The 24,303-nt window shown below is 37.7% G+C and overlaps 3 protein-coding genes across 4 annotated transcripts; all 3 read right to left on the reverse strand.

Annotated features, from left to right (window-relative positions):
- Nucleotides 1-18: 18 nt before the first annotated feature.
- LOC131521747 (uncharacterized) lies at nt 19-11,197 on the reverse strand. Its single transcript, XM_058746767.1, has 10 exons — nt 11,042-11,197; nt 9,043-9,715; nt 7,378-7,893; nt 3,618-7,093; nt 3,269-3,455; nt 2,954-3,112; nt 2,765-2,854; nt 2,482-2,677; nt 2,183-2,390; nt 19-1,662 (listed from the first exon to the last, which is right to left on the reverse strand). Exons 2-10 carry the CDS (start codon nt 9,653-9,655, stop codon nt 436-438), a joined length of 6,672 nt encoding a protein of 2,223 aa, XP_058602750.1. The 5' UTR covers nt 9,656-9,715; nt 11,042-11,197; the 3' UTR covers nt 19-435.
- A 1,965-nt stretch (nt 11,198-13,162) lies between these two features.
- On the reverse strand, nt 13,163-15,200 carry LOC131521490 (trypsin-3-like). 2 transcript variants are annotated; one of them, XM_058746246.1, is made up of 5 exons: nt 15,128-15,200; nt 14,738-14,891; nt 14,194-14,453; nt 13,404-13,540; nt 13,163-13,312 (listed from the first exon to the last, which is right to left on the reverse strand). In XM_058746246.1, the coding sequence occupies exons 1-5, from the start codon at nt 15,165-15,167 to the stop codon at nt 13,163-13,165; spliced, it is 741 nt and encodes a 246-aa protein (XP_058602229.1). In that variant the 5' UTR covers nt 15,168-15,200. The 2 variants fall into 2 exon arrangements, with proteins under 2 accessions (XP_058602229.1, XP_058602228.1); XM_058746245.1 differs by having other exon boundaries at nt 14,738-14,884; nt 15,124-15,167.
- Nucleotides 15,201-16,239: 1,039 nt separating this feature from the next.
- On the reverse strand, nt 16,240-18,795 carry LOC131521489 (trypsin-2-like). The gene is made up of 5 exons (XM_058746244.1): nt 18,202-18,795; nt 17,827-17,983; nt 17,311-17,570; nt 16,514-16,650; nt 16,240-16,422 (listed from the first exon to the last, which is right to left on the reverse strand). The coding sequence occupies exons 1-5, from the start codon at nt 18,239-18,241 to the stop codon at nt 16,285-16,287; spliced, it is 732 nt and encodes a 243-aa protein (XP_058602227.1). The 5' UTR covers nt 18,242-18,795; the 3' UTR covers nt 16,240-16,284.
- Between the last annotated feature and the right edge of the window lie 5,508 nt (nt 18,796-24,303).

A 24,303-nucleotide genomic window follows, 5' to 3' on the forward strand; every position in this document is an offset into this window, starting at 1 on the left:
AAGACTGAGCTCATACTATAAAATGAAAAAGCTTTTATTTCATACAAATAGATTGAAGATGCCTTTACAATGCACAATGAGCAGGAAGTCGGGAATTATTAAATGAATACATCACTTTCTAAAATGACCTTTTCCTTTTAGGAAATAGAAAGCAAACAATGCATGGGACATGTTCTAGTGTTTGCTAGGTTTAAAATACAATACAATTTCAGTAGTAACATAAAAAGGAAATATAACAATCACAATATAACAATAATTATACATCCAAGTGGGCTTAATGGAGTCATTTTTGCACAACTAAAAAACTTGGATAAGAATAGATATGGATGGCTCAGGATTTGTTTTGAGTCATGATGAGCAATAACTTAATGTTTAACCATCTTATTTAAGTAAATGAGTAAAAGTTTAAGTTAAAATGTGCACAGTCTGTAGGCCTCATGAAGACCCCTGACTGTGAAACTTTAGGAAGCAGTTATGGTTTTGAGAAATGCACAGGAACACACAGCATTTGAGACAACGCACACGTGATGTTCTCTCACAGCCTCCAAAACGACACCTCCTGGCCTCCTCGCCCTCTGCCAGTTGCTCCGGCCAGTGCCCAAAGCCATCATATCGTGTATGTTCATCAGGCAAAGGGGTCTCAAGAATCTGAGAAGGTCTTGAGTTTGTATCTGGACCATGTAGTTTTGGAGCAGGAGGGCAGGGAGGTGACGAGTCTTGTGCGTCAACACCACTGGACAGAATCAATGCTTTGGCCACCTCCAAACGAAATGCCATAAGTGATAACAGATCTGTAATATGACTGTAATCTTGCTTATACTGTATCCATGCATTTACCAAAACTAGATCAATCAAGTCCCAGAGAACAGACTGTGGCCAAGCGCTGACTGCTGAGTTTGTGCAGGGAGTGCGATAAAGACTTCTCAAGTCACGGTTGAGATTCGCCGCTTTAATCGCTCTCTCGAAGCCGCTGACAAGAGATGTTGAGCGAGGTTTTTCCTTTACCACTGCTGAAAGGATGAAGCCATGATGACACCTAAAAAGCTTGAGTTTTCCATCTGAGCTCACAAACTCGTCACCTATTTGCCCTCTTGCCCCACCGACCTTGCCAGCGCTTTGCACACCAGCCTCTAAAAGATGCTCTAGCATAGAAGGTGTAGAAAGCTCTGGTTTGCAAAGAAACACCATCCCTTCGTTTCTCTCCTTGCCTTTAGACACCATTTTCTCAACTACATCTTCTCTATTGGAGTCATCTACACTCAAATTGAAGTCCACAACCAACCCTCCACCATTTATGACAACTGCGTGAAGTAAAGAATGGGTTGGGTGCCTTTGAAAAGGAAGGGGGTACTGGTCTACCCCATAGTTTCCATGTCGCTTCAGTCCCCGACAACCGTCTTGAACTCTTCTAATCAATGACATTACCTTCCACAAAGGATCTGTCTTTAAGTTTGTGCAATTATGTGCCTCTTTGTTACTGTCAGCTTCATTACTCTGTCCAGGCTGGTTTCTGTTCCTTTCTTCATAATGCTGATCAGAAGCGCCACCAGAACTGGCCAGCTTCACTTTACGAGTGAGCTCACAGAACCTTGAAGCCGACATGGCATCGGAGATCAGAGGTACTCGTGTACAGTCTTCCCAGTAGAGCTTTGTGCTTGGAAACTTTGTAGTAGAAAAACAGACAAAGAGATATGGAGAGATTTGTCTCAGTTTACTGAGCAGTTTTTGAAAAAGTACAGCAATAAGATGGTGACAATATCATCTTAAAACATACTACTGATTACACTAAAATCAATACATTCTATATTTTAAACAATGCAATAATAATTACATATTTTTAAACAAACCATATGATTTTTCTCAATGTAAGAAACCTTGCACTAATGTTTAACCCTGGAAATCTAATGAGCAATAAATAAACAACTGTCTGTCTGTAAATGCCATAAAAGTGGTGCAGGGGCAGGGTTTTTTTTTTCCAGGGCACTTGACAAATTCACATAATAGTGATAAAAAACATTCAAAACAATATAAAGTCAAACAAATTTATATTATTTAATAAAATGTGTCAGAATTGTGCTTTATCTGACTATTTAAAATCTTTTTTCCATGACTGAAATATTAAGGACCATGGTTTGTCACCATCTTTTAGTGACCCATTATTCAAATATTGTCATGTACTAACCTTTAGAGTTCCCATTGCAATGTGGATTCCCACATACTGTGCAACCTCTTTTTCTGTAACAAGGTTTGGCAGTTTTGATGTTTCCCTTGTGGAAACAGCAATTTCTTTCCACGTGTCCAAACTAAAATACTGATTAAAGTAGTTAATGGGCTTCCAGTTGAGCTGCCTCTCTGGTTCTGTGTGCCTTGTTAGGGAGGCAGCCACGTTTCTAAAGAATAGAGAAAAAACGGCTGTTAAAGACTGCTGAGTGACAGTAATTTGGCATTCCTAGTATTTTATGTTATGCCGACAATACTCACGTTTTCCCACTTGGATCACATCTCTCTCTGCCATTTTGATGTACTGTGCCATTACTCTGTATTCCATGGTAACAGGACATCACAATAGTTTCGGCTTCTGGTTCAGAGTGGACATTATCTGCCTCATCCGTGTCTGAATTCTCAGAAAGGAATTCTAAAAAGCCTTGTGTTCTCTGCTCTTCAGAATTAACATCACCTACAAAAACAATAAAGCACATTCTGAAACTAAGCTCACAGGACAGACCACACATTAAAGCATTAAACTTCCTATTCTTTTATTTACCCTCTTCAGATGTTGTGTATAGATGATGCAAGTCCATTTGTACTGAACCCACCCTGACTTCATCACATTCTTCAATTCCAGATGAAGCCCCTACAGGTGTTAGAGTTGGGAAGTTATAGGTGGGACAGGTGAATGATGACATACAAAAAAACAAACAAATGTATTCAACATTGCAATTAAGTCTCTCACCTGCAAGTTCCCCCGAATTCAAGCACATCCGATCCGCTTGAGGAGGCTCCACTAAATGCTCCCTCTCTTCCTCCTTAACAGGATAAAATATACATTGCTTGCTGTAGGGCTGTAGGGGTACTACATGAGAGTCTGAAGATGTGCCATCTCTGTTCTTGTCTGAAAGAGGAATAGAAAAAATTGCAAAATAATTATGAAAAAGACTGATTTTGTACACAATTTTAGGTTTTGCAAGATTTTGCAGATAAGCTGCTCCAACTATTTTCCTGATACAACTGTAGAACAGAAACTAATATTTATTTTGTTAAAACTGACCTTGACATGCAACACGATGATGGACGGGCTGAAGTGCCTGAAACATCTCATTTGTAGTCAAGTGGTCTTCAGCTTTGACAAAAAACATTTGTACTCCACGCGTCGCACCACTCTCAGAAGAAATCAGACTATGGTGAGCCAGATTTGAAGAACGTTCTTCTATTTTCACGTTAGATGATGTGTTTGCCTTGAATGAGAACATTAGGTAATTCTGATATATAATACACATACTGTATACATTACATGACACAATAAATACTCAATACTCTCTAAAAGGGTTTAGAAGTCAATACTCAAATGTTAAAAGGACAACATCTAAAGAGTCTGGAAAACATGCAAAAACACTCACCCTGGTCCGACTCTGGGTGTTTGGATTTTCCATATTTCTCTCACGAGCTGTCAAGAATTTTTCCAGTATGATTCCGGGAGAGCTGCCGTCTCGAACCAACTCTCTCGATTCTTCAAATGAACTGTCTTCAGAATTTACAATTTCCATTACACTTGTGGTAACAGAGTCCAACTCAAAAACAACCTGTTCCTCAGGAGCCTCCTCAGAAGATGACGGTTGACAAGTTTCAGAGGCATTAACTTCATTCATGTCCTTTTCTTTGTTCTTTCTCTCCGGAGTATCAAGTACACACAAATGATAGAGAACTTGGCATTCTTGTGGATCCCTATTTTCTTCCATGTCCTTTGTACTTCTGTTTTCTGTGCTAGTTCTTCTTCCAAGCGGTTTCTTGCCCCGGCTTCTTCCAACTCCTTTCTTACCTTTTGTCGCAGAATTTTCTCCCATCACTTTTTTATGATCATCAACTCGACGGACAAGTACCTCCTCTTCTTCTTGCTTTATCTCTGGCTCAGTAAGAACATTTTGAGTCAATGCTACACCGGCATCTTTTGCAGACTCTTGAGGCTGAGAACATGAATTGCTCACTTCACTATCATGCTCTTGAGAGACACCCGAAATGTTACCTATCTGAGTGTTATGGTTGTCGTCTGCATCTTTTTCTCCAACCATGACTAAATTCACCTCTAAGGGCAGTTCTTCTTTAATTTCTTCCTCTGCTGCATCTTTGAGTTCAGCGCAAGAAGTTTCTGTGATGGACCCGACCTCATGACACTGTTCTTTTTCTGATGACACACTCTCACTAGTATTTTCTGTGAGTTCCTGGGGCATGATACTTTTGCTTAAGGCTGGGGTTGAGGCTTGAGAAGGGATCTTGCAAACTTCTAAAGCATGTTGCTCAGGAGGCTGCTCAAGTCCAGAAACAATACCTTCAACATCTTTGTCTCCTTCTCGTTCCTTTCCTTCAACACCACCAGAAGCAAGTGTCAAAGAAGGAGACGGACTTAATGCTGGGAATGATAGTCTTTCTCCCACAATCTCCCCCACCTCAGTCTCCATGTCCCAATCTGTTGCAACCTGAATTTCAAAGACATTAGGTGGAATACATTTTTCATTAGGACCATGTCTTATGACTCGTTTTTTAGCAACATCAATTGCCTCATCTGGGAAGGCTGCCTTTCCAGCTGAGTGCCAGGATGCCATATGTTCCTGTAAAGCAGACACTTCTGAGAATGTCTTTCCACAGTCCTGGCACCCAAGAGTAAGTTGAGAATATGGAGGGCTCAATGCAATTTCTTGGTCTATCTTTGAAGGAGCTTTGCGTTTCCGTACAATTTTGGGCTTTGTTGTCACAGAACCAGGGCTGTTCTCAACAGAGGGCATTTCAAATAAAAGGGGCTCTACCTGACACTCTAACAAATTATTTCCACCTGATTTTGTTTTCTTTTTGTGTGCTGCATTCAAGGATTTGCTCGGTGCAGTTTTTGTTTTTTTCAGCACCTTGTTATCACACTTGCTTGGGGGTGACTTCTCGAGTTCAGTAGCATCCAACTTGTGTACCTTCAGCTGAGGCTGCTTGTGACCTTTTAATAAGAGCAATGCTTGTTTCTCGATGTGAGCCAGATCTGGTTCATCAGGTCTAGATTTTGCCTGTGTTATTTTATGCTTTGGTAATTTGTGGGTATTCTTCTTCAAACCATAATTTTGGGTTTTCTTAACCTTAGGTTTCTTGGGGTATTCATCTTTATATGTTTTTCCTGGCTTCTTTTTCTTTTGTACAGGTACCAGTGTTTCATCCTGGTGAGCCTCCTGGATAGAGTTTGACTTCTTATCTAAGTTGTTTTGATTCTTAATTTTTCTCTTCTGGGGCTTCACTTGTTGCGTTGCTTCTGTTTCCACCAAAACAGTGTCCGATGAATTAGTAATTTGACCCATTGTCTTCACTGCTGCTTCTAAAGTACTTTCAACCCCCTTTCCTTTTTTATCTTTTTGCAATTTTTGGTTAAAATCCTGTTTATTGTCATGCTGAGACAAAATAGGAACTTGGTCTTGATTGCTAATTTGCTGGTTCTGGTTTTGTTTGGTTTTTGATGTTTTTATTACCTTCGGTGTAGAGGTTTTCTTCTTTTCAGCTGGTCCAAATCTGACAACAAGCTTTTTGTTCTTCACCTTTTCTCTTTTTTTAGTAATTACTTTTGATGTATTTTTTGAAGTATTAACTTTATTGGTTGTTGCTACCTTACCACCACATACATCACTTGTCTCCTTAGTCTCTATTTTGTCAGCCAATTGTTTCTTAGATCTTTTTTTCTTTGTTGGAAGTTTCTTTTGAACAAAATGGCAATCCTGTAAATTGGCTCTAGTTTGGTCTGGTGTTAGCACAGAGCTTTGTTGAAGGTCAATTACAGTGTCATTCTGCACAGTGCTGAGAGAATCAGGCTGAGATCGTGGTTCCACTGGCATGGATGGTTCCTTCTCTGACTCAGCTTGGTACTTTTGAGCTTGGATCTCCTGAAGTTCACTTAATTTGCCCACATCACACTTTTCACTTACCACCAGTGACTCCGATTCCACTGACAATTCTGTTGAATCTAGAATTTGTGTAGGACATGGCGTCTCTACATTGGTAACAGTTTCCTCTAATGCTATGTTGTCAACTAGCACATTGTCCTCCTCCACATGGTGAGACTTTGCAGATTCCTGTTGAGGAATTAAAGGTGGTTCATTATTAGTTTCCAAAGCTGCAATGCCTTGTGTGACTGGAATAAGTTCCTCTGCTATTTGTGCAATCTCATTAACAAAATCATTCTGTGGTACTTCAACCTGTAAAGGTGTTTGATCCAGCAAAACTGAAGTTTCAGTCTGTATTGGTATAAGTTCAAGTTGAATTTCATCCATTTGCATTTGGACCCCTGTTTGTGTCAGTTCAACAGCTGTTACTTGGGTCTCTGAGTTTTCTGATGAAATATTTCTTTGTTCTTGTGACAGAACAGTTTCCTTTTGTTGCAAATCTCCAATTTCTGCTGACAATTGAAGGTTAATTTGCTCTGTTTTTGATGAGTCTGTGTCAGATTTCTCACACTGTGTTGGCTGAACGGTTGACTCAGTAAAATTCACATGTAATGGTTGCATTAATGGCTGTGAATGGGGTGACCCAAAGCTTTGTGGCTGCAAAGGCAATATAACCAACTGATTCACTTTCTGTACATTTCCAAGTTTTTCAATTAGCCTTTTAATTTGCTCAGGATCCAGCTGATCCATTTGCTGTGGTGCTGGTCCAACAGTTTCCATGATCAGAGTCTGTGGTTGTCCATTTGTGGTTTGTGTCAGAGCAGGTCCAGGTGGCTTTAGCTGTGGCACCAACACAGTGCTACTTTGCAACTCTTGAGAGTGTTTATTTTTGATGTGAAGAAGTTGTGCTTTAGTAGTCTTGAAGACTGCAGCACACTGCGAGCATGGGAATTTCCGCTCATTTTTTCCTGCAGAATAATAAGTATAAATAAATAAAACGGTCAGCACAGCAATATTTACATTTAACAATCTGCGATGACACTGAATTGTTAAAGAGGATCCATTGTTATAATCAGGTTCGATTTTTGTGATGAAAGCACAGTATAATATAAGAATGCACAATTTATTGGTTCCTTGGTTATCAGCAGGTATTGCAATTTGTTATCATTATTGCATATATCAGCAGATGTTAGATCACCTTTTATGTTTTTTAGTGTTTTATTTGTAGTGTTTTAAGGTTTTGGTAATTTACCTTTATCTCTTTTTTTCTTTGTGGTGGTTGAATCATTTGTCTGGTCATCCTGGTCTTTCTGATGTTTTTCTAAGTGGTGCTGAAGAGACTTGGATGCAGAAAACTTTTTACCACATTGTTTGTGTATGCAAACAAAAGGCTTTTCTGCTGTGTGTACCCGTTGGTGGTATCTGAGCAAGGTAAAAGTTTTGAAAGGCTTGCCACATTCCGAGCAAGTGTATCCATGTTTGCTGAAGTGAATTTTTTTTTTGTGACTTGTTAGCTCACAGGATTGGTAGAAGGCCTCACTACAGAACGGGCACTTAAACCGCTCGTTACCCGTGTGTGTGCGTTGATGGGCCATGAGTTCTGTGGAGGAGGTGAAATGCTGATCACAAACATAACAAGTAAAGAGTGCATCTCCCAGAATGCACTGCTGATACTCTGCAGGGTGGCTCATTTTAAGGTGCCGTTCTTTGCTTTTGGAGTCACTAAAGATGATGTGACATTCTAGGCACTGTAGTGAGAGCTGGGATGCTAGAAGTTGGTATTAAAAACAAAACAATGCATATTACAAAAGTGAGTCACAGAAAGAGCAAGTTATGACATTTTCATTAAAAATTAATTAAATTAATATAAAAAAATTAAATGTATGAATGAATCGTTCAAAATAACACCAGCAATATTCATTAAGAAAATAATATCAAGTTCAGTGTCATGCCAACTTTAACATTTGTAAATTCAGTTGAGGTCAAAAGTTTACACCCCCTTTCAGAATCTGCAAAATGTTAATTATTTTACCAAAATAAGAGGGATCATACAAAATACATGTTGTTGTATATTTAGTACTGAGCTGAATAAGATATTTCACATAAAATATGTTTACATATAGTCCACAAGAGAAAATAAGTTGAATTTATAAGTAAAAACTTTTAAAAGTTAAAATTTTGAACAGAATGGAGGTGTGTACATTTTTCTTATTTTGCCTAAATATCATATATTTTTTTCATTTAGTACTGCCCTTCAGAGGCTACAGAATATAGTTATATGTTTCCCAGAAGAAAACAGTTAAATTTGCCCTGATCTTCAAATTCAAAATGTTTTCACCCCCGGCTCTTAATGCATGGTTTTTTCTTCTGGATCATCAGTGAGTGTTTCAACCTTCTGTAATAGTTGCATATGAGTCCCTCAGTTGTCCTCAGTGTGAAAAGATCATTCATACAGTCAAGGGTTCAAATACAAAAAAATTGCTGGAAAACCAAATAATTTGTTGGACCTGAAGGATTTTTCTGAAGAACAGCAGGCAGTTTAACTGTTCAGGACAAACAAGGGACTCATGAACAACTATCACTAAACAAAAAAACACAGCTGTGGATCATTCAGGTAACACAGTATTAAGAATCAAGGGGATGTAAACTTTTGAATGGGGTCATTTTTATAAATTCAACTCTTATCTTCTCTTGTGGACTATATGGAAACTTCTTTAATGTGAAATATCTTATTCAAGTCAGTACTAAATAAACAATAACATGCATTTTGTATCATCCCTCTTGTTTTGGTAAAATAATTAATATTTTGCAGATTCTGAAAGGGGGATGTAAACCTTTGACCTCAACTGTATATGAGGACCATAACAATATTTTATCTATGCTATGGGGAAACACACATAAGAGTCAAATCACTTACAGGTGAGAGGTATTACTTTGGCCATGTCAATTTTCAAAGGGTTAAATTTGTCCTTCTTTGGAGGGATGTTCTTTCTGTCAGCATGATACACTGTACTTCCAGTTGATGATTTAATATTGGCACAACTTTTTGGTGTTTCATTAGAGCTTATGGGCTCTACAGGCACACAACTTGCAGCTGTTAAGTCTGATGAGCTTGTTTCATTGGATGCATGCTCACATTCCACTTCTGTCACAGTATCCGAACTCGCCTCAGCCAGACTTGACTGATTTTCGCAATGAAAGTCTTCAACGTTATCGGTTTCATCTGTTCCCTCTTTAGCAGCTTCAGGTTGTGTGCTGTTCTCTTCTGTTACTACAGTAAGTGCACAATGCTCCACTGTTTCCTCTACAGGGGTTATAGGCTCTATTATTGGTGGTGCTGGGACATATAGGTCCAGCTTCAACTCAAGGCCAATGTTTCTTTCTGTACCCTCTGTAGCCTCTATTCCATGTATAATACTATCTAATGGTGCTTCCAAAGGAGACAGGCGGTCTGAAAGTGAAAGGTGCTCATTGTGCAGATTTGTTTCAGGAGCAGATGGTTCACAGAGTGGGTCATTAGCAAGCTCCATGATGCTCAACTTCTGATGTGTAACCCAGTGTTAAATTGAATTCAGGTCTCTAAAGTTCTCCTAAAATAGAAAGTATGCAAGTTAATTTACAAAAATTAGAGGGACACACTAAAAACATATGCACAGCACTTCCAATGTCACAATGCACCATACAGTTTTGAACTAACAAAAAAAGTGCCAAAATTTACGGTTGTATAAATCTAACTTTTTTTTAGACATGTTAGCATGTAAATATCAATAATTAGCATGGTGGAGGAAGTAAGCCTATAGAGCCCAGTCATATCTAAGTTTTTTAAGGATATCTGAATAGCCTTCCAATAAAGTGGGCCTTACACATTAATCTCTCATCTTATCTCTCATTTTGACATACACTTATAAATCATGTAGGCCTAAATGTATTCTAGCAGACCCCAAAAATAAAATTATGAACTTGTAAATGGGCATAATATGGGCACTTTAAACCTGCTTGTTTTTTAAATAAGAACACATTTTAATATAAATTCTTCTAAATTATTTTATTAAATAAACACGTTGATTCTTTGATAATTAATCAGGGTAACTAATTAAAAACTGTATAATGCCACAGATACTTTGCCAGTTTTTCTCTGCAAATGAAGATAGTTCTGAACAAAGCCAAAGCAAAATTGGACGACTGCATCTCCGATCAAAATAGTTGTGGTGTTATCTTCCTAAATAAATCAGTGTTTATGAACAAATTGGTTAAATGAATGATTCAATGACTCACTCAAAATGATCCTTCCTCTATCAAAGTAACCTACAAAAGAGTCTATGAACAATCCCCACCACTAATGCACAGACTGACAGCCTGTCTGGAACACATAAAATACATACATATGGAGTGGCACAAACAATGAAAAGTGCTGTTGGATTATACAAGCACTCTCAGCGTTCAATCAATAAAGCTGCAATGGTCTTATAATTACAATTGTTAGATAAATTAATAGAGTAAATGCAACCTATGCAATGCAACATTCATGTAACAAATTAATGTAGTAGTCGTTTTTGTGAGGGGTACAATATAAAGAAAGCTGTTCAAGTGGTTATTGATATGATAAATCTGCTGCCGATGAATGTACATCACCACTAGGTTTTGAGACACAGCCCACTTCACAGGGTCTATAAATTCATTTGTTCAGCGAAGGAAAGAGAAGTCGAAATAAACACGACTACAAGAATATGGCTGTTTACTCTCGCTCGTGCATTGGTTAGATCCTTCCATGTTTCATCAACAAGAGGAGCTGCTATTTTGACCCATTGTGTGCAAAACTGCCTGTTATATGGCGCGTGTCTGTGCGCGGTTGTATACACAGCCTTAAAGGTGTGACTCCACAGCAATGCATTAACTAATATAAGCCCCCAACTCACCGGTTTTCTTTTTCATCCTCCCAGCATCTTTTCTACTCTGCATTTTCTTGATAGACCATTGATTTTGCCATTATCTGATGGGCTTTAAGCGAGATCGCCATATCACAACACAGAGATGCAGGTTTCGTGTCGTCACGCACAAACTGAGATTCTGCGTGGGAGTTGTAGTTCACAGAAATAGTTGTAGTCCTTGAAATAAAAATGAGTCGTTTCAGTGATCGCATCGCATTCGCACCTCAAAAATTGGTGCGGCGAAATGTAGAGGTAAGTTGATATTTATCCAAGATATTTCGTGAATATTAGAGCATTATATAGGACAAAGCACTGATGTCTACTTTATGATTTGCGCAAAAAGTCTTTATTTTTCACTGTCAACTTACTTAAGTTACCATGTTTTCATAAAGTATTATATATATATATATATATATATATATATATATATATATATATATATATAGCTACACACAGTGCCCTCCATAAGTTTTGGGACAGTAATGACAAAATAGTTCTGTTTGCTGTGGAGTCAAGAAATCTGTAAATATGATTAAAAGATGAATATGAGACAAAACTACCGAATGTCACATTTTATTATTGGGTGATTCAACACATAGATGTTTTACCAGCTAAGAAGTTCAGCACTTTTAGAGTTTCATCCCTCTATCTGATGTGAGCATAAGTATTGGAACCGTTGCCTCGCAGGTCTTTCTAAGTGATCAGCTGTGTCCTGTTGCATTAATTCTTCAGATATTAAAAGCAGGGAATGTGTCGTATCAGTTATATCCATTACTTCTGCTTTCTGAATCTTGCATTCGATGATGACACACACAAACCAGGATGAAGACGAGGGAGCTGACTTTGAGAGAAAAGCAAGCAATTTGGATGCTAAAAGAAAAGAGGAAGTCAATTAGAGCTATAGCAAAAATAAAGGGCATGGAGAAATCGAGAGTTTGGAAACCACCAGCAACCAACCTGATTGGCTGAGAAAACAACAGTAGTTGATGACAGACAAATCATAAAAGCTGTGAAAATGAACCCTAAAATACATGCCTGTAAAATCACCAACAACCTCCAGAAAGCTGGGGTGATGCTCTGACAATATACTGTCTGAAGACTTTGACACAGAACTACAGAGGCTACACAGCAAGATGTAAACCTTTGACCAGCTCCAAAAATAGAAAGGCATTAGAGTTTGCAAAAAAGCACAAAGGTGAGCCAGAAGAGTTCTGGAACAGTTTTGTGGACAGATGAGAAAAAGATGAACCTTTATCTAAGTGATGGGAAAGCAAACATTTTGAGAAAAAAAAGGGAACTTGGCTACCAATATTCAAGAAAATGCTACTAGACTCATTAGAAAGCACTTCATATTGCATCAGGACAATGACCCAAAACACCCTGCCAGTTCAGTCAAGGAGTTTATCAGGGCAAAGAAATGGAAATTCTTAGATTGCCCATATCCAGATTTAGATCCGCTTGAACATAAATTTCACCAGCTGAAGAGGACTAAAGGCAAAAACTCCCCCAAACAAGCAACAGTTGGAAATGGCTGCATTAAAGGCTGGGAAAAGCATTTCAATGGATGAAACCAAGAGTCTGGTGATGTCTATGGGTCACAGATTCACTGCTGTGATTGCACGCAAAGGATCTGCATCTAGCTTTTAATCTTTTATGTACATCTGCCTTAAGTTCAACTGTCCTAATACTTATGCTCACATTAGATAGTGGGATGAACTCTAAAAGTGCTGTCCTTTTTATTTGTAAAACATGTATGTGTTGGAACAGCTAATAATAAAATGAGACATTCTGTAGTTTTGTCACATATTCATCTTTTAATCATATTTACAGATGTTTTGACCACACAGCAAACAAAGCAATTTTGTCATTACTGTCCCAATATTCATGAAGGGCACTGTTCATATACTGTTCATTTATATATATATATATATATATATATATATATATATATATATATATATATATATATATATATATAAACAACTTAGAAATACATTGACGATTTCACAGTATAAGACAGACAAACATATGCATGTTTCAAGCTGAATTTAATTGCAGATATTTTAGAAAAAAATTAAAATGACCCTGTTAGCCAGGCTCAACAAACAGTTAGTTGTTAGCTATGACATTTTTGGTCCAGTCAGTGTAGCGGCACACCTCAACATAAACTCCAGGATAGGATTGTTCAGCACAGCCTTTACCCCAGGAAACAACTCCTCGCAGTTCCCCATTACACACCACAGGACCGCCAGAATCACCCTGAGAAAAGTTTGGAAAGTAAAATTAGATAAGTGTGGTTTTGTATGAAAATATGTAACATATAAAGAAGAGCACTGTGTCAATAACATACCTGACATGAGTCTTGGCCTCCCTCCATGAATCCAGCACAGAACATGTTATTAGTGATTTGCCATCCATACGCACTCTCACACTGTGACCTTGACAGCACAGGCAAATCCAAACACTGCAGCTTGTCAGCATAGTCAACTGGAAAAAGAGGATATGAACAACATTAAAGCGTTGCACCTTGTACATACTGAACTGTTGAATGAATCTTTTAATAGCTCATCATATTAAATACAAATACTCTTATAAGGGGGCTTTATACAACAGTTCATTACTGACAAATGTAAATATTAGATACTTTATTGAAAGTTTCAAACAACCACCACATAATTATCTGTTGACTGTTGAGCAATAAACAGTAGGCCTAGGTGTGTTTGGTTGCTGAATGAAGTAATCGTCTTTGAAGAAATGTGTTTAGTGAATGGTTCAAATGACTCACTCAAAAAGACAGTCCAGGCTAGAATGCCTTACACGACTTAAAATCGAAACAGATTTTAAAACTCTAGCCATTATACAAAACAACGGAGGATCACACACACTACTAGATTTTCAAATTGTTCCGAACACTTACACGTGAATGAGTGTCTTGTTTGCTAGGAGATGCATGACCAATTCAATGTGTTTTTCAGATGGCTCAAACATGATATCCTCTGACTGGATGGAACCATACTCTGCATTGGAAATTGCCCCCTATATAAATACAAATGGCTGTAACCTCAAACTATTTTAGGATATGGGGGAGATTTACCGAAAGGCTGAACTATTTTATAACACAAAATGTTTAATTTTCTCACCTCCAGTGGTAATCTGATTGCCCCATCCAGAAACCAAGCACTGCTCCCCAGCAAAAGAGCAGCTGGTTGCTAGAGAGATTGGCTGCACGTACTGGTCGAAGACGGCAGGCTCTTTCAGCTTGATCAGCATGAAATCATTGTCATAAGCAGAATCGTTATATTTCGGGTGAGGAATCACTTTCTCTGCCCCGATCCGCTGCTCTGTGCCTTCTTCAACGTTCACATTGTGCTCTCCCAGGTGGACAGTAAGATGAGAAGCTCTGTTTGACAAGAAACTCATGCATTACTGGGATGTAATATAAGATTTATCAGCAATATTGCCTATCTATATATCACGTCTATGGATAGTCTCAAATGGGTTTTATCTAGTCTATAAGACATTATGGTGATGTCAAGTATTACAGATAATAAATTCTTTTGAAACCCTACCACTGTTACATTTTACAACCATCGATTTCAGTACACATTTAGACAATAATAAACAATATAATATTATTTTTTTAGTTTTATGAATAAATAAATAAAAGTGAGGATATATACTCACGGCTTCATGCAGTGAGCAGCAGAAACAACCCATCTTTCTTTAATCAGTGATCCTCCACACCAGCGTTGGCCATTAAAAGTAAGGTATGCTTGCCAGGGCTGGGAGTTGGGTGGACACTCATAACCTCCAACGATTTTCTTTTCTGCGCTACAAGCTTCAGGATAAAAAACATTGAATTATTAAATACAGAAAAAAATATATATATTAAATGTATTTTTGCACAATGTGCATGTTTCTGTTTGTCATGTTTACAGTTTATTTATTGGTTAACAATTTTGTAGTATGTATCATAGTAACATTAAAGACTATCTAAGGAATATTATAGGTCATGTGTAGGTAGAAACTATAACAACTGACATGGACAATAACTAACAAGAGAGATCTACATACCAACAGCCATGGCCAGCAAAACAAACACGATGGTCCTCATTGCAATGGAGGAGAGGAGGAGAGGTCAAATCCAGACAAGTTTAGAAAGAGATTCTGCAAAGTTCAGGAACAGCAGTATTTTTTTTTAAAGAAGTGATAAATGTTAGTGCTAGATATTAATGATTACTGAATAATAATAAAATAATACCTTGCGCAGTCAGCTGAAACTTTAGTGACCTTGTCCAAAAGTAGTGTGAATGAGCATATTAAACTGAGGGTATATATATGTAACTTGCATGGCTCATTTAATGCTTATGAAACTCATACTCCCACATTCAAAACCCTCCCAGTCTGTCTGAATTTCCTGGTCTCTCAAATTATCTTTATGCGCCTCACCTAAATGATCTGAATCAGAATCACTAGAGTCAGATGATTATCTGTCATATAAAGAGATGTAGTTGTCATCCTCATCACCTTTTCCTCTGAATCCTTTTTCCATTTCCTTCTTGATCAAAACCATTCTTTGCTCCTAGACTTTTTTTTTTCCACTAAAATGAGTGCCTGCTGCACATCAATAATCAGTTCACACACATGTTTTTTATTGTTGAATGAATATGTAGTGTTTTGGGCACATGATGTCTAAAAATAAGCATATATCAAACTTCCTGTCTTGCCTGTTTCATTCAAAAGCTCATTCGTAAAGCTCAGACTCCCAGTGAATTGACCCCCCCTCATGCCTCATCTATGATGTTTCTGTTCTTGATCTTAATCTGATGTGTAGTCTGATGAGTCAGAGCCACCAATGTCTGATGATTCTGATAATGTCTCTTCTGATTTCTGATATCACAAGTATGTGATTGTGAACACACAGTGACTCCCTCAGTTGCTGCTGTAATGCAGTGACAAGAAGGATTTATCACAGTGCTGACAATTATGGCTGTCAAGTTGTGGATTTACAATGGCTACAGGACTTGTATCTCTACAAAATAGCCTGAAAGTGTAGCCCCAAGTGCCATGAAATCCGCTTACATTTTGTGCTCAGAGCAAGCATGACTAAAAAAAACTTTAAAAATACTATATCCATACAAAACGAAGAATAGAAACACTTTTATTTATTACAAGCTGAATGTAATTACAGATAAAGGTCCAAATTGGCTGAACAAATAGTTAATTGTTAGCTATGGTGGACTGGACCCAGTCAGTGTAGCGCACACCTCAGCATAAACCCCAGGATAGCCTTGTTGAGCACAGCCATAGCCCCAAGAAACAACTCCTCGCAGTTCACCATTACACACCACAGGACCGCCAGAATCACCCTGAGAAAAGTTTGGAAAATAAAATTAGATAAGTGTGGTTTTGTATGAAAATATGTAACACATAAAGAAGAGCACTGTGTCAATAACATACCTGACATGAGTCTTGGCCTCCCTCCATGAATCCAGCACAGAACATGTTATTAGTGATTTGCCATCCATACGCACTCTCACACTGTGACCTTGACAGCACAGGCAAATCCAAACACTGCAGCTTGTCAGCATAGTCAACTGGAAAAAGAGGATATGAACAACATTAAAGCTTTGCACCTTGTACATACTGAACTGTTGAATGAATCTTTTAATAGCTCATCATATTAAATACAAATACTCTTATAAGGGGGCTTTATACAACAGTTCATTACTGACAAATGTACATATTAGATACTTTATTGAAACTACAATGTTTCAATCAACCACCACATAATTATCTGTTGACTGTTGAGCAATAAACAGTAGGCCTAGGTGTGTTTGGTTGCTGAATGAAGTAATCGTCTTTGAAGAAATGTGTTTAGTGAATGGTTCAAATGACTCACTCAAAAAGACAGTCCAGGCTAGAATGCCTTACACGACTTAAAATCGAAACAGATTTTAAAACTCTAGCCATTATACAAAACAACGGAGGATCACACACACTACTAGATTTTCAAATTGTTCCGAACACTTACACGTGAATGAGTGTCTTGTTTGCTAGGAGATGCATGACCAATTCAATGTGTTTTTCAGATGGCTCAAACATGATATCCTCTGACTGGATGGAACCATACTCTGCATTGGAAATTGCCCCCTATATAAATACAAATGGCTGTAACCTCAAACTATTTTAGGATATGGGGGAGATTTACCGAAAGGCTGAACTATTTTATAACACAAAATGTTTAATTTTCTCACCTCCAGTGGTAATCTGATTGCCCCATCCAGAAACCAAGCACTGCTCCCCAGCAAAAGAGCAGCTGGTTGCTAGAGAGATTGGCTGCACGTACTGGTTGAAGACGGCAGGCTCTTTCAGCTTGATCAGCATGAAATCATTGTCATAAGTATAATCGTTATATTTCGGGTGAGGAATCACTTTCTCTGCCCCGATCCGCTGCTCTGTGCCTTCTTCAATGTACACATTATGCTCTCCCAGGTGGACAGTAAGACGAGAAGCTCTATTTGACAAGAAACTCATGCATTACTGGGATGTAGTACAACTTTTATCAGCATATTACATCTATGGATGAGAGTCTCAAATGATTGGTTAATGCACTCATCTTTAATGAAATGTGTAAAAAAAAATTTCATAGCCTTTAATTTAGAAATCCTGCAGCTGTTACATTTTACAGTCAACAATTTGAGTGTACACATTCACAATATTAAAAAGGTGTTTGATGAGGTTTACCATAATAAAACATATGATATACTCACGAAACGTAGCAGTGAGCAGCAGAAACAACCCATCTTTCATTAATCAAAGATGCTCCACACCAGCGTTGCCCATCATCGTAAGTAAGGTAGATTTGCCAGGGCTGGGAGTTTGGCGAACATTCATAACCTCCAATGATTTTATCATCTGCGCTGCAAGCTTCAGAAAAATGAATGTTTAATTGCTAACAGTGCCCAAGAGAAAGCAAAGGAAATCACAATGTAAGTGGCATTGATTTCTTGAGCTGTTGTTTCTTTGTAATATTTGCAGTTTCATCTGGTTAACGTTTCTTATTCATTTTAAAGACTAAGGAATATTACTGGTCAGTGTAGGAAACTAACAACTGGCATAATAATTAATAAGAAAGATCTACATACCCACAGCCACAACCAGCAAAGCAAACACAATATTCTTCATTGCAGTGGAGAAGAGGAGAACTCACATCCACAAAACTTTAGAGAGGAAACTCCTGCACAGTTCAAGAATAGCATTCATGTTTTTAAGTGATTGATTTCACACCGATAACTACGGAACAACCAATAAGATCATGGAAAATGATTCAGAAGAGAAAAATTGCACCTGGGACAACAGTTCTTATCACACTGTTCTCCATGAGCATGATAAATCCAAGGTAGTGTACACGTATGAGAGTACAAAGCTTTTATAAAAACAAAACAAAACACACACACACAAAAAAAAACTTTTTAGTAAAGCGCAACTTAAAGGCAGCCAGTTATTGTTTACTTAACTGTTTAATAGCATATGGTGTATTGATCATGCATTAACTCCAGTCAAACCAGCTACAAGTAACAATTCAAAACTTAAAGCAATAAACTAGATTCTGTAACAAAAAACATACAAACCTCAGCCAACCAAGAAATAAACTGACATGAACATGTCAAGGGCATAAACAGCTAGTTTAAAGCAGTGATTGGTATTACTGTCAAATTCTATTTCTTCCATTTCCTTTATCTGAGGCCTCTCAGATAAAGGTGTATCTAAAATACACTGTTTTAATGTTAATCAGTGAAGTTGGGCTACAAGGTGTCCAAAGCAAACCAGGCAATCTGGTGATTTAATTAACATCATCCAAGCCTCCAAAAATGAACTTAAAGAGAGAAAAAAACATTTATATATATATATATATATATATATATATATATATATATATATATATATACATACATATATACAGGTGCTGGTCATATAATTAGAATATCATCAAAAAGTTGATTTATTTCACTAATTCCATTCAAAAAGTGAAACTTGTATGTTATATTAATTCATTACACACAGACTGATATATTTCAAATGTTTATTTCTTTTAATTTTGATGATTATAACCGACAACTAAGGAAAATCCCAAATTTAGTATCTCAGAAAATTAGAATATTACTTAAGACCAATACAAAGAAAGGATTTTTAGAAATCTTGACCAACTGAAAAGTATGAACATGAAAAGTATGAGCATGTACAGCACTCAATACTTAGTTGGGGCTCCTTTTGCCTGAATTACTGCAGGAATGCGGCGTGGCATGGAGTCGATCAGTCTGTGGCACTGCTCAGGTGTTATGAGAGCCCAGGTTGCTCTGATAGTGGCCTTCAGGTCTTCTGCATTGTTGGGTCTGGTATATCGCATCTTCCTCTTCACAATACCCCATAGATTTTATTGCCAATAAAGCACAGTAACTTCACACTGGACTTCAAGCAACATGGATTCTGTGCCTCTCCACTCTTCCTTCAGACTCTGGGACCTTGTTTTCAAATAAATGTAAAATTTACTTTCATCTGAAAAGAGGACTTTGGACCACTGAGCAACAGTCCAGTTCTTTTTCTCCACAGCCCAGGTAAGATGCTTCTGACGTTGTCTCTGGTTCAGAAGTGGCTTGGTAGCCCTTTTCCTGAAGATGTCTGAGCGTGGTGACTCTTGATGCACTGACTCCAGCTTGAAGCTCTCACAAGTGTTTGAATCAGCTTTGCTTGACTGTATTCTCAAGCTTGCGGTCATCCCTGTTGCTTGTGCACCTTTTCCTACCCAAATTCTTCCTTCCAGTCAACTTTGCATTTAATATGCTTTGATACAGCACTCTGTAAACAGCCACACCTTTCAGTAATGACCCTCTGTGACTTACCCTCTTAGTGGAGGGGGTCAATGTTCGTCTTCTGGATCAATGCCTAGTCAGCAGTTTTCTCCATTAATGTGGTTTCAAAGAACAAGAGATACCCGGAATTTATACTGTAGGGATGGTCATTTATTGAAACTCAAATGTAAATATTCTAATTTTCTGAGATACTGAATTTGGGATTTTCCTTAGTTGTCAGTTATAATCATCAAAATTAAAAGAAATAAACATTTGAAATATATCAGTCTGTGTGTAATTATATACAAGTTTCACTTTTTGAATGGAATTAGTGAAATAAATCAACTTTTTGATGATATTCTAATTATATGACCAGCACATATATATATATATATATACAGGTGCATCTCGATAAATTAGAATGTCGTGGAAAAGTTCATTTATTTCAGTAATTCAACTCAAATTGTGAAACTCGTGTATTAAATAAATTCAATGCACACAGACTGAAGTAGTTTAAGTCTTTGGTTCTTTTAATTGTGATGATTTTGGCTCACATTTAACAAAAACCCACCAATTCACTATCTCAACAAATTAGAATACTTCATAAGAAAAACATTTTTAGTGAATTGTTGGCCTTCTGGAAAGTATGTTCATTTACTGTACATGTACTCAATACTTGGTAGGGGCTCCTTTTCTTTTAATTACTGCCTCAATTCAGTTTGTGGCACTGCTGAGGTGGTATGGAAGCCCAGGTTTCTTTGACAGTGGCCTTCAGCTCATCTGCATTTTTTGGTCTCTTGTTTCTCATTTTCCTCTTGACAATACCACCATAGATTCTCTATGAGGTTCAGGTCTGGTGAGTTTGCTGGCCAGGCAAGCACACCAACACCATGGTCATTTAACCAACTTTTGGTGCTTTTGGCAGTGTGGGCAGGTGCTGCTGGAAAATGAAATCAGCATCTTTAAAAAGCTGGTCAGCAGAAGGAAGCATGAAGTGCTCCAAAATTTCTTGGTAAACGGGTGCAGTGACTTTGGTTTTCAAAAAACACAACGGACCAACACCAGCAGATGACATTGCACCCCAAATCATCACAGACTGTGGAAACTTAACACTGGACTTCAAGCAACTTGGGCTATGAGCTTCTCCACCCTTCCTCCAGACTCTAGGACCTTGGTTTCCAAATAAAATACAAAACTTGCTCTCATCTGAAAAGAGGACTTTGGACCACTGGGCAACAGTCCAGTTCTTCTTCTCCTGAGCCCAGGTAAGACGCCTCTGACGTTGTCTGTGGTTTAGGAGTAGCTTAACAAGAGGAATACAACAACTGTAGCCAAATTCCTTGACACGTCTGTGTGTGGTGGCTCTTGATGCCTTGACCCCAGCCTCAGTCCATTCCTTGTGAAGTTCACCCAAATTCTTGAATCTATTTTGCTTGACAATCTTCGTAAGGCTGCTGTTCTCTCGGTTGGTTGTGCATCTTTTTCTTCCACACTTTTTCCTTTCACTCAACTTTCTGTTAACATGCTTGGATACAGCACTCTGTGAACAGCCAGCTTCTTTGGCAATGAATTTTTGTGGCTTACCCTCCTTGTGAAGGGTGTCAATAATTGTCTTCTGGACAACTGTCAGATCAGCATTCTTCCCCATGATTGTGTAGCCTATTGTAGTAATCAAACTGAGACACCATTTTGAAGGCTCAGGAAACCTTTGCAGGTGTTTTGAGTTGATTGGCATGTCACCATATTCTAATTTGTTGAGATAGTGAATTGGTGGGTTTTTGTTAAATGTGAGCCAAAATCATCACAATTAAAAGAACCAAAGACTTAAACTACTTCAGTCTGTGTGCATTGAATTTATTTAATACACGAGTTTCACAATTTGAGTTGAATTACTGAAATAAATAAACTTTTCCACGACATTCTAATTTATTGAGATGCACCTGTATATTGCATTTTACAGTCTAATAGTGTTGCGTCAACTAGACTGACTTTGGTCACTGAGACATTCAGTTATTGAGAAAAGAGCAAGTCAAAATGCCAGTTTAATAATAAGCATACTGTGTATCACACTTCCCCACTTGCATGCTTCATATAATGCATGTGAAGCTCAGACTCCCCAGTGAAATGTGCACCACATTCAATACACTCCCAGTCACCATCAACTTCCTGAACTTGCAAAGTCTCTTCCTGTTCTGCTTTTAAACGTTTTTGTGGTTCAACTGATGAGATGTCCGATGAGTCACTAGTGTCAGGTGAATCGCTCTCAGGTAAGGTGGCGTCGTTGACATCGACATGTTTCTCTTCACAATTTTCTTTTGGATTCTTCTTCATTACTACTTCTTGACCACAAACATTATTTACTCCTAAGACAACTTTCTTCATAACTGACACTCGATTCTTTCCTCTTAAACCAGTGTCACTTTTCCCGAGGGGAAAATCCTCTCCTTCTTTAAAGACCTCCAGGTGTTTTTTCCGATGGGTAATTAGGGAAATAAAGATTTCCCATTTGTGAAAAGCTCTTGTGGCAAAGATCGCACATGTAAGGCTTGGCACCAGTGTGAATGTTAATGGCACCACAGTTCTGCTGCTACCCAAAAGGACTTCTGGCAGATATCGCAACTGAGTTTTTTGCTGTCATGACCAAGCAAGTGTCTTTCCAATCCTACTGAACTTCTGAAATCTTTAGCACATACATCACACCAGAAAGGCCTCTGCTTGTTCATTTCCTGATGGCTTGCCAATACCACGGCAGAGGCAAAAGATTTATCACACCGATCGCAGTGAAGGTTAGAAGGCTCTTCAGCAACACACTGCTTGCTTAGTTTCAGATGAAGTGTGAGAGAGACTGGACGACTGAAAGTTTTCTGACATTTTTCATAGCGGATTTCAGGATGTTGGTCTTTAGTTATGTACAGTTTCTGGTGATTTCTGAAAGACTTGAAGTAGGAATAGACCTTTCCACAGACGGCGCAGGCGTAGACCCGGTTTGTCTTCGCATACACTGGCTTTTCTTCCTTTAACAGCATATCAACACCAGAACGGGCGGGGAAGATCTCAAATGGTTTTCTCTGACAAGAACTATCAATAGATTCATCGTCATGTGTTTCTTTTTTTTCTTTCACTTTTTTCTTTTTTATAAAGTATCTTAAACCATTGTCGTTTCCATTAGCAACCTTTTTCTCTTCTCATTCACGTTCACGAATATGAATTCTGAAAGCCTTCAAGTTAGTGAACCGCTGCCCACAGTCTTGACAGCTCTTACTGCGGAGTCACACTAGAGAAAAGAGAATGAATTTTAATGTCAGTAACACATAAACTGATATCAATAAAAGACCAAAATAAAATGAATATCTACTGTAATATTTTGTTGACTCAGTGTTTCATGATTTATTGTAATCTTATTTCAACTGTCATTCACCAATGAGTGTGTGAACATAGCATATTTTTATACTATTACTCATACTTACAATTTTTTAACTGTAAAAAAATGACAATTAGGTTAAGTCATGAAATGAAGATTTAGAAATAAAATGAGTAAATTTCAGTATATCACATCCTCAAATACACTATGACATGCAGTGTGTTCTGCTTGCAAACAGCAAAAAAAGTTATGATTTTTATGGTATTAGAATCACAAACTGCATAATACACATACTAGGGTTTCATAAAACTGCTTTTATTCAATGGTAAACTAAACTATTCATGTTAATATTTATCATAATAAGTATCTTTTTCCAGTGAAATCGTTCAGACAAAAATAGTACACTGAGTGATGTCGCTGGAAAAGGAAAAGCCACCTCAAGGGCAAATAGCATGACAAATGCATATGTAATACCATTCAGTGACACTGTGCCACCACTGTATTTAAAGAGGGAGTGGGAGAATAAACAGACTATAGCAACATGAACAAAGCCTATCTACAAGGCAAAATAATAAAGACAGTTTTTCATTGAAATTGACCATTTAATTTCTTATTTCAAATATCTACATTCAGTGTTTTTTTAAACAATAGGTAAGCATTAAAGTGGAAACCTGTAATTAGAAACCAAACAAAAGCAGGCTTGGGAAAGTACAATCAATCAAGAGTAACATGAAACAACTCCCGGTTAGTGAGACACTGCTTGTCTTAAAACTCTTTAAGCCTTTAAGGCATTCAGCACACACTATATCTATCAGCAAACAAACATTTGAAATCACCATGTTCAACTTAAGTTTCAGTGCAAGTAAAAACATATTGAGGTCCAAAGTTTGATGATACATCAATACAAGTTTCAGTCCACAATTATTATTATTATTTTTACTTGGAATTTCTCTTCCATCTGGGTGCATGCATATTTTGTACCTATTCAAGTCATGTAATGTTTAATTCCTGGGTAATCTCACAACTTTTGACAATGA

This window comes from Onychostoma macrolepis, chromosome 16, assembly GCF_012432095.1.
Source record: "Onychostoma macrolepis isolate SWU-2019 chromosome 16, ASM1243209v1, whole genome shotgun sequence".
Classification (NCBI taxonomy): domain Eukaryota; kingdom Metazoa; phylum Chordata; class Actinopteri; order Cypriniformes; family Cyprinidae; genus Onychostoma; species Onychostoma macrolepis.